At 39.2% G+C, this 10,821-nt stretch overlaps 1 protein-coding gene across 1 annotated transcript; it reads left to right on the top strand.

Annotated features, from left to right (window-relative positions):
* The first annotated feature begins 576 nt into the window (after positions 1–576).
* Positions 577–2,591, top strand: LOC311079294 (uncharacterized protein). The gene has a single exon (XM_084108563.1). It carries the CDS (start codon positions 1,033–1,035, stop codon positions 1,810–1,812), a length of 780 nt encoding a protein of 259 aa, XP_083964689.1. The 5' UTR covers positions 577–1,032; the 3' UTR covers positions 1,813–2,591.
* Positions 2,592–10,821: the final 8,230 nt, after the last annotated feature.

Below are 10,821 nucleotides of genomic sequence, written 5' to 3'. Positions count from 1 at the left end.
CACATAGCTATCCGATCTGAGAATCTGAGAAATCCATATTCCCTGAAGCAAACCCGGCGGCTTCATAGCTGCATCCATGTTAGCACGTCACGTTTGATGTGGTAATTTCACAGTAGTCATACACACAGGTTCGAAGCCCCCTATAGTGCACTTCTGCTAGGTATACATCCACGCTAAAATATCAAGGTGAAAGTCATCATAGCTTGCGTAGTATAGACCCAGCTCCCAACCCAACTTTGAGAATAGATTAACAGCGATATTTTTTTTTTATCGCCCGCTAAGAGTCTCACGTTAACGCAGCACGTTAACACTGATAACGGCCCACCTCTAGTTATAACAGTTGTCTACTTTCTACTATTACTTTAGGGCTCACTTTCATGTCCTTTCAATTTATATTTCTTTCAATGAATTATTTTGATGTTCTGAAAATTTTATTTCATACATTTTTCTTTCATGTCAGACTTGATGGAAGAGAGCGAGGAGAGTGAAGAACTGAATGAAGTGAAGGAGGAGAGAGAAGAACTGAGTGAAGCGAAGGAGGAGAGAGAAGAACTGAGTGAAGCGAAGGAGGAGAGAGAAGAACTGAGTGAAGCGAAGGAGGAGAGTGAAGAACTGAGTGAAGCGAAGGAGGAGAGTGAAGAACTGAGTGAAGTGGAGGAGGAGAGTGAAGAACTGAGTGAAGTGGAGGAGGAACATCATGTCAAACCTGGAGAAAAACCACTGAGTCGCTCAAAGACTAAAAATACATTTTTAAAGAAAAGAAGAGCCAAGAAATCTTTCACCTGCACTCAGTGTGGAAATAGTTTCGCACGCAAAGATGGTCTTGAGCGCCACACGAGGATCCACACTGGAGAGAAACCGTTCTCGTGTGATCGATGCGGCAAAACATTTATCTGTGCATCACACCTGAAGTCACACCTGACAGTTCATACGAAGGAGAAGCCGCATTCATGTTCTGTGTGTGGAAAGAGTTTTTCACTGGAGGGTAATTTACATAAACATGAGAAAATCCACAGTGCTGTGAGAGAGTACATGTGCTTTGAGTGTGAGAAGACTTTTACTACAGCGAGCGATTTAAAACTGCACCAGATTATTCACACTGGAGAAAAACCTTACAAGTGTTCACACTGTGACAAGAGATTCAGTCGATCATCACATCTGAGATCACATGAAATCTTTATCCACACTGGAGAGAAGCCGCACACGTGTGATCAGTGTGGAGAGAGTTTTGCTTTTAAAAGTGTCCTGAAGCGACACATGATGATCCACACTGGAGAGAAGCCGTTTAAGTGTGATAAATGTGGGAAAGATTTCAGTCGATCTTCACACCTTAAAAGACACATGAGGATCCACACCGGAGTGAAGCCGTTCTCATGTGATCAATGCTGCAAAACATTTATCTGTGCATCACACCTGAAGTCACACCTGAGAGTTCACACGAAGGAGAAGCCGCATTCATGTTCTGTGTGTGGAAAGAGTTTTTCACTGCAGGGTAATTTACACAGACATAAGAAAACTCACACTGGTGTGAGAGAATACATGTGCTTTGAGTGTGAGAAGACTTTTACTACAGCTGATCAATTAAAACTGCACCAGAGGATTCACACTGGAGAAAAACCTTACAAGTGTTCACACTGTGACAAGAGATTCAGTCAGTCATCACATCTGAGATCACATGAGAGGATCCACACTGGAGAGATCCACACGTGTGATCAGTGTAGACAGAGTTTCTCTTTTAAAACTCACCTGAAGCGACACATGAAGATCCATACAGTGGAGAAACCACATCAACACAGTCTGAGATCACGGTAAGTAGTTTATGTTCATGTGCTGAGCAACAAAGTCTTTTCTGTGTAAGTTAGACACACATCACTCTATAGCCAAATCTCTGCTCTCCACCTATAGCCGGTGTGTGGTGAGCACAGGACACTTTGTTGATTGATTGATATCTATTAACCCTCTGGGGTCTGAGCTGTTTTCTGGGTCCTGGAGGTGTTCTGACTTGCTCTGACATTTGTGCTTATTTCTGTTACTTTTGACATTTCCATGGCTAAAGTCTGATTACACTGTATTCAGCACAAACTCTGCTACAATAATATATCAGCAGCATGTATGTAAAAGTTTGTAGTTTTGAGATAATGTCATTTATGTGTGGTTTGTGAAAATACAAAAAAAAATTGTCACTGAAATAAGGTCATGAAACCCATACTGATTATTTCTTCACAAAACTTTTGAAAAGTGTATCAGGTATGTTATGATGAGACGTGTTGTGTATGGTGTTATTATTATTATAATTATAGTAAATGTCACTACTTCAGCACAGAAGCCGTAGGGGTTGGGGTGCCACTTTTGCTTTATTGTGAACATACGTTTTCTCCTGTTTTTTGGCTAGTAAGGGAGTCGGTTCAGTCTGTATTTGTCTTTTCTTTTTCTTTGACAGGATAATAAGTTTTCTCTAAAAAAAGGTTGATTGAATTTTGTTTGTTATTTTGGCTTTCTCAACCCTGAAGTTAATTTGATTCTTTTTGATGTCTTGTGCTGCTGTTTTCCATTTTGAACAATTTGTTATAAAAAGTAATAAAAAAAGAAAGAAACAAGAAGTCAGTTGTATTGGAAGTTATTTATGTTATTCTCCTGGACCTTAGACCAGGGATGTAACATTAATTGGGGGCTCGTTCACAAAAAAACGGATTATTATGGCAAAAATGTATCCATGAACTCTTCTTGTGGCTGCGCAGTTGGTAAGTCATTACAATTCATTCTTTGTTTGACTGCTTTTTGACTGCCTTTACACTATCTCCGAGCACAGAACAGTTTAATCGCTGTCGCAAGGACGATCTGTTTAAAATTGCTGAATTCTTTAAAATTGTGGTACCGCATAGTCCAGAATAGGTAGCAACAACTGAGAGACTATTCTTCTCCTAACCTGAAAGTTAAAGCAGTCTATAGATTGATATAATGTTTTAAGACGAAAGCTAAGTTTGTTGTTAAAGGAGCCGTATGTAAGATTGTGGCCAAAACTGGTACTGCAATCACTTTCAAATTACTGTATCCCCTCCCCCTCCCCCCTGACTCGAGGTTGCCAGATAGGCTGCAGGATCCAGCAGGAACTTAGGCTACAGTTTGTAGCTGCAGCTGTGGTAACTAGAGCAGAGCTGGCAACCCGGATGCTGAAACACAACTAACTTCGTGATTGGCAGATAGGTGGAGGGTGGGGCATCAGGCCAAAACACAACATGACAACATCAACATCAGTTGAGGGCTGCAACTTCACTTTTTAAATGACAATATCCTGGCCGTACTACTGTTGTCAGTGATATAAGTATTTGAAATGAACATGATTTCTTAATGTCTAGTGACATATCAGGGCCATTTTATGATTAATTGAAATAAATTTCTTACATACAGCTCCTTTAAACTTTTCGGTTGGCTCTAGAGGAGTAGAATCAAGAAAATGCAGTTTAAGATTGTTTTATCTTTCTTCTGGAAAAGCATACAGTAAGATTTGGATTTATTCAGCAAATGTTTATTAAATGACAGCCACTGTTGTACAGAATCAAAATCATGTTGTAAAGAATAATTTATATCGGGAATATTTGGTTTAGAGCAATACATAATTGTATCATCTGCATAAAGATGAATGTCACATTCTGAACAGCATAGTGGCAAGTCATTAATAAAAATGGAAAATAACAAAGGCCCAAGCGAAGAGCCCTGAGGTATGCCTTTATCTACACCAGTAAAATTCAACTGACTGCCCCTGAAGGACACACACTGGCGGCGGTGATGGAAATAAGAGTTAAACCACAGAAGAGATGATCGGGAGAGGCCAATAGAATATAATTTATCCAGTAGTTGATAATGATCAACTAAATCAAATGCTTTTGTAAGATCTAAAAAGATGGCACCAGTACACATTTTATTGTTATCAAAACTAGAAAAAATATCATTTGTAAATTTCAAAAGAGCAGTGTTAGTTGAGAAGTGTTTCCTGAAACCTGACTGGCATTGAGATAGTAAATTGTTATGAGAGATAGGCCTGTCGCGATAATTAAATAACCGTCTGATCGCGATTATTTGATCTAACCGCGATTGTTTCAGACAACCGCGATTATTGCGCTCTTTTATAGACCTACGGCACAAGGGGGAGTCATGAACCAAAATAAATAGACAAGCACTAATTACGTTTTCTAGCAATATATTCAAAGTCATCTGAAGCCATTCCATAGCTTAATGTGAGGGACAGTAGTATATTTACATTGTTAAATTAAAGTTCACAAACTCATCTGCAGCTGTCAATCATTCCGTTCAGCATTCAAACTCTGCAGCTGTCAATCATTCCATTCAGCATTCAAACAGCGCGCGTCGTCCGGTTACGACAGGATACACAGTAAAACTTTCTCCAATGTGACATTGACGTTATAATGCTTGATCTGTAGATAAAAGGCTGTGGATTTGCATAAAATGACTTTATTTTGCTGGAGTTTTTTGCTATTTCTAAATGACTCGCTCTCTACCGTGTGCCTACACAGCACAAGGACTATGAATTGGCATCAGACGCACAATAACTGGAGTTTAAAACTGTGAAGAAACAAATGATCAATAAACTGTTGGACAGATATACACTAGGATTTGTGCCCTCGACATTTCTTCGCTTTGTGCCGTGAACTTTTAAATGCGCACTTGTGCAGCGAGCGCTGCACACTGCGACTCCATGTTGCATTAAGCACATCATTCTGCACCCGCGATGCGCATACACGCTTTGTTCCGCTCTGTTTTGAAGCGTATCATATCATTATGGTTTGTGCACATTTGTTTTTATTAACATGTTTAGATTTTATAAAATTACTGTGCAGATGTTTTCAAAAATTACTTTTTGCTGCTGATTTATACACTCACTAAGTTTAATAAACAAATTGTCATAGCTATTGAATATATTTATTTAATATTTAAAGGTGTTAACTGTAATCTTACACTGCAAAATGATAACTTACAAAGGATTAAATTCATCACAATTATTTAATGAATGAAGCACAAAGCCCTAAAACAGACAATTAATCGGCATAATCGCCAAAGCCCTAACACAGACAATTAATCGTCAAAGCCCTAAAACTGACAATTAATCGGCATAACCGCAATTATTTTTTAGACAATTAATCGTCAGCCAAATTTCATAATCGTGACAGGCCTAATGAGAGAGATAATTAGATAATTGATCGAAAATAATTTTCTCAATTTTCACGATACTATTAATTATTGAGATAGGTCTGTAATTGTTCATGTTTTGAGTGTCCCCTCCTTTATACAATGGAATGACTTTGGTACATTTCCATGCCAGATTGTTTTATCATGTTTCAGAGATGCACCAGGACAATCATCAACAATTCAGCCAGGACAGGTAATAAGGCAGACTGTGACAGCATGACATTTCTTGCTTTCAGTGTTGTTGTTTCAGACATTTTAATCTGTTTTTCAGATAGTAATCTCTGATTCTGAGGATCTGGATCCACCTGAAACAAATCCAGAAAAAACTTCTTGCTACAGGTAAGTAAAAATAAAAAGAAGATAAAGACTGACATAATTTAAATGTTTTTAACTAGGGCTGTCAATCGATTAAAATTTTTAATCGCGATTAATCGCATGATTGCATGAGTTAACTCGCGATTAATCGCATCTAATCACACTTTTTTTAATTTGTTCTAAATGTACTTTAAATGAATACTTTTCAAGTTTGTAATACTCTAAATCAACATGGGCATGGATAAATATACTGTAGATGCTTTATGCAAATGTATGTTTATTATTGAAACCATAAACATAGTCAATATAGAGCATGAAGACGAGACATGTTTCAAAGGTCATAGATGTTTTTCAAAGAACTTGTTCATGTCTATTAGATGCATGTAGAAAGAACAAAGAAATACCAGGTTTCCATTACTTCTCTTTCTTTGCACTGAGCAATTTACTAACACAAACATGTTTAGATTTTTGCATGCAGGGCAGCTCTTCTGAAAATGCTAAATGTACATTTAGGATTTATTATTAGGCTACATTGTAGTTTGTCTCTCTCTGCGCCCATTTTGATGAAGCTAAATTCTGAATAAAACTGTTTTCATTGGTATATTTTACTGTTTCTGTTGTCAAACAACGGAATGAATTTGAAATGGTGACTGAAACGCGACCCAATAAACATAAACAGCTCTCCCTTCCAAGATGTTAATCTGCACAAAGATTCTGATAATCGAGCCGTCGTCTGGTGAAATCAAATACACATAAGATAAAGACAATGGGTCTCATTCATGAAACACGAGCAGAACAAATTTGTGTGTAAATCGTGTGTAAAGGGGTTCTGGCGTAAATTTTCGGATTCATTAAAATGTTCGTATTTGCCAAAAGTTAGTTGGTACGAAAGAAATCTACACCTGCTCCCAGCCACGCGTAAATAGTGCGTTTAACATCCGAACGTTTTGCTCTTTAATAAGGCTGCCTTTTAATTAACCTTAATCGGGTACATATTTACAAGCATTTTGAAAAAATATTATATATAGTAATTACATACGGTTTTTCTTTTTACTTTTATTACGAGAGCCAGTAATAGCATCTGCAAACGGAACACAAGTCCGCAAGTCTTTTTTTAATTTTTTTAAAAAATTGTTTTATATTCAAGCTGTTTATTCTTTTTTTTTTTTTTTTTTTTTTTACAAGTCAGCAAGTCACAAGTGTTGCAGTCAAGCTTCATGTCGAACCATTTTCTTTTCACTTCTGGGACTATTCGATTAACAGATGAAACTCCATTAACTGCATCTGTAATATGCTGCCAAGCATTTTTACCTAAAAAATCCTTTTTTTAAGACCTGATACGCCACTATGTACGCTTGAAAAAAAAAAAGTGGCATTTTGAATAAACTTCTGATAATAAAACTTCAATTTCTGCATCTGAGAAATTTCTCTTCTTCATTCGCTTTTGGGAAGACATGTTGAAATCCTTCGTTTGGTGTCATAATATGATGCCCATATATAGTTGTCAGTCGGTTTTAATGGGCGGGATTTATGGTAATTAAGAATGAGCGTGCACGCGCGTCCCATTTACGACTGTTTGGAATTCATTAACCCACACACACATTTCACTATCAAATCTGACGTTTACGAAGTATTTGTGAATCAGGAGAAGAATTTTCGGGAATGTCTCTTTACGCGCAAATCACTCACATATTTACTCGTATATTTACGAATGTTTCATGAATGAGACCCAATATCCGTGCTCTGATTTCGGCTATACTTGTCAAATTAGTGAAGCAACATCTGTGTTTAACTGAATTAAAGCGCTGCTCCTCCACGCGAGACGCAGAGAGAGAGAGAAAGAGAGAGAGGGAGGAGCGCGCGCGTGCTGAGAGAGCAGTACCGGCGGACGCGGTACCGGTTCTCAGAAACTAAATAAGGTTTGCGCGCTTTGTTGAAGGGAAAAAATCGCTAAAGGGGTCTGCATTGTCGCTAAGTTGGCAACACTGTGTATCTCCGTTTCTCCAACTAGTGGTTGGGCCATGTGTCAAACAGAAAATACGCGCTGCGTTAATCGACCGTTAAAAAAATTAGTGCCGTTAATATGATTTTGCGTTAACGCGTTATTAACGCGCTAACTTTGACAGCCCTATTTTTAACTGATTACATGGGGAAGACATTTGTGTTTGTAAGATGTTTTAACATGGAAATGGTAATTTCCCAACAGTAAATACACAGACCTGTATTCACCAAATGTTGAGCAAGAGGATGAAGAGCCGGTTGCTGTCAATGTGAAGAATTTCCAACACACAGCAATGTAATATGACAGCTTTTGACTATAGCACTCCAGTTTTTTCACTGTAGTGTACAATAGTTCTGGTATATCTGGAGTAACCACAAATGAAGTCACTTTTTGTCATTACAGAGAGGAGACGGACATTACGTTACCTTCCTATTGATCATAAAAAAGTCAGCCGGTTCAACATCTCAAGGGCTAATGTTTGGGATGGGGCAGTCAGAGGTTTCAAGCGTACAACATATTCTGAAACCTGTGACATGCTGGTGAAATTTACTGATGATAATGGTGTTCTGGAAGAGGGAATTGACACTGGTGGTCCAAGACGAGAGTTTTTAACTCTACTAATGAAACACCTAAAAGACCGGCCCATTTTTGATGGACCAGAAGGACATCGATTCTTGGTCTACAATGCAAATGGTATGCATATTGGTTAGATGTGTACTATAGGCTACTAATGGTTGGTTAATGCTCATTGACCACATGTATCACATGACATATGCTTGTATATTACAGTATATACAGTAATGCATTGTTTGTTTTATTTTGCAATATGAATTAATTCACAGCTGTTAGGGAGGATGAATACTACCTGGCAGGAAAGATGATTGCTGTGTCAGTTGTGCATGGAGGTCCAGGACCCCATTTCCTTTCGGAGTGATTGCAGGCTTGCAGGCCAGCCTTCATTCAAAGCAACAAATAATTTAATAACTGATGAAGAAATAGGGAAAGCTTTGCAAGAGGTGAGAATAGCATAAGGTTACGGTATGGTAGGGCAGAAGTTTACATAGTTCCTGCAGTGTAAACAGCGCGCATCTCTGCGGCTGCCGTTCATTCATTCACAGAAACGCGATTAACTTGAGAAGGAAAAAAACTTACTACAGTATTCGGATCCTTGCTCCTCACAATACCCGTACTCTGAGGTTGATTTTCCATTATTATTATTCCTCACAGCGCTGCCAGATGGTGTAAACACATAGGCTACAATGATATGATTAAACTTGTGTTTTCTCGAGCTGATATGGGGGCGTTCACAGGTTTGCAGGATTGCCTCAGTAATTTGCGTTTGAATAGCACGCGCTCTCCGTGGGCGGAGTCACATTACATTTGAATGAGCTCTAATTAGCTCGACTGGAATCGCTCTCTTTTAATACAGATTTCACAAGATGAGAGCTTCGTGCCTGTGTGTCTGTATGCCTGTTTGACTGAGTATTCGCTGAGTTAGTTCATTTTCGGACGCGTTTCAGAATGGTCTTCACTGACAGAGAGAAGGCAGAACTCGCATCATGTTTTTTTCTTTATTTGGCAAAAAGCACAACACTTTGTTTTTATTGTGTGTATACACAAAAATAATACACATTTAACAGAATCGATTGATGTATGAAACTTGCTTGTAATATTAAAGTCCACAGAGCAAAATTAATTTCTTTTGAACTGAACTGAAAAAAAGCGAGCTGGTATCGCCGGCGATACCGTCGACCCCAGGGGGTTAAAAACCCCAAACACTGACCACACGTAAAGCAAAACCGTGTTAAAGACCCACTCCGATGAAAATCATGTTTTTCTAGGTGTTAACATGTTCTTGTGGCATTTTTCTGATGTTAGAGGACATATCTTGAGAAAAATAAGCTCAAAGTTGTATTTCTGAGTATTTCTGCATTCAAATGGCTGTGAATCAGTAGCAGACGCTAAAATGCCGGCTAAAATAGACTGGAGTTGTGACGTAGTAACTCCACTGGGCGGTGCCACAAGCTTATACTCCCCTCCGCCTCCGCCCGCGCGGCTCAGGTTCTGAGGAGTAGAGAAGACGATGGCGGATCAACACCTATGTGCGGTAGCGGGTTGCAATGCTAACGGTGCGTGTCCACTGGCGCGTTGCGAGCGGAGCGGAGCGAGCGTTTTCAATTCATTCCTATGGAAGTCGAGCTTCACGCTCGCGCAGTGCATTTTGGGACTGACAGCGGACCGGAGAAAGCGTTGAGAGCGACCGAGAGCGTCAAAAGGTTGGGCAGTTCTCGACTTTATGCAAATACCAAGCGAAAAACGCGGTCGGCAGCCAATTGCTGTCAGGTTCGGAATGTGACGTCTGTTTTGAGAGTTTAAAAATATGCAAATTGTGCCGGAGTTTATGCTGGATTTAGTGCGTAAATCATTTTGTTTACAAATTAGACGCTTTGCAGTTGTCATATATGTTAAAGATTTTATTTTGGATGTGTTCATTATGATTATATTGGCTGGGTTTATAAAAGTTTATAAAATTGAAAGGATATCTTTGCGGGGGGCATTTGGAAACAAAGCTTGTCTATTTCTAAATGTAATCGCGTGCATCGCTGATGATTATACTGTCCGTGTGTTGAAAAAAACTTAGATTAAACACACTCGCAACAGACACACCCCAAAGCGGAGGCGTTATAGCGTTGCCAGCGGCACTGAGCGGACTTTTGCCGCTGTAGTGGACACGCACCGTAACTGTACGTTCACACCGCCGCCGACTTGAGCGGCAAAGAAGCTCTGGCCGCCCTGTCAAGGACGCTTGTCAAAAAGTACAAGGAAGCTTGTTGACGCTTTGGCCGCTCTGACGTAGCAGCATGTTCGATCATGGGAGAAGAGAAGTAGTGTCACACCATGAAAAGTAAACAAAATAAACAAGCAATACATTGACACTAGAAACCTTTTATAATGACAGAATTTGTATAACCGTTTTGGTCACATTATTATTTATTATTATTAATAGTGAGTGCGCGCGCGCGGCCGGGGCTCTCTTTCTCTCTCTCTGCGTTCTTATATGCCCTGTCAAGCGCGCCCTGTTAAACTGGCAGGACCTAAAAACACATGCAAATGATAAACTTTCACTCTGATGGTTAAACTGCAATTAATCCGATAATGATAGGAAACCCAGCGATGATCAGCTTCTCCGTTTTCTCGGAAGCTCAAGTCGGCGGCGGTGACACTGAATAAAATGGTCAAACTAAATTCTTTAAATATAAAACAAAAGATAAGTGATAAGTCCGTGGAAACAACACTGC

Source organism: Abramis brama, assembly GCF_963993115.1.
Source record: "Abramis brama genome assembly, chromosome: 1".
Classification (NCBI taxonomy): domain Eukaryota; kingdom Metazoa; phylum Chordata; class Actinopteri; order Cypriniformes; family Leuciscidae; genus Abramis; species Abramis brama.
This window is presented reverse-complemented; position numbering and strand designations above follow the sequence as displayed.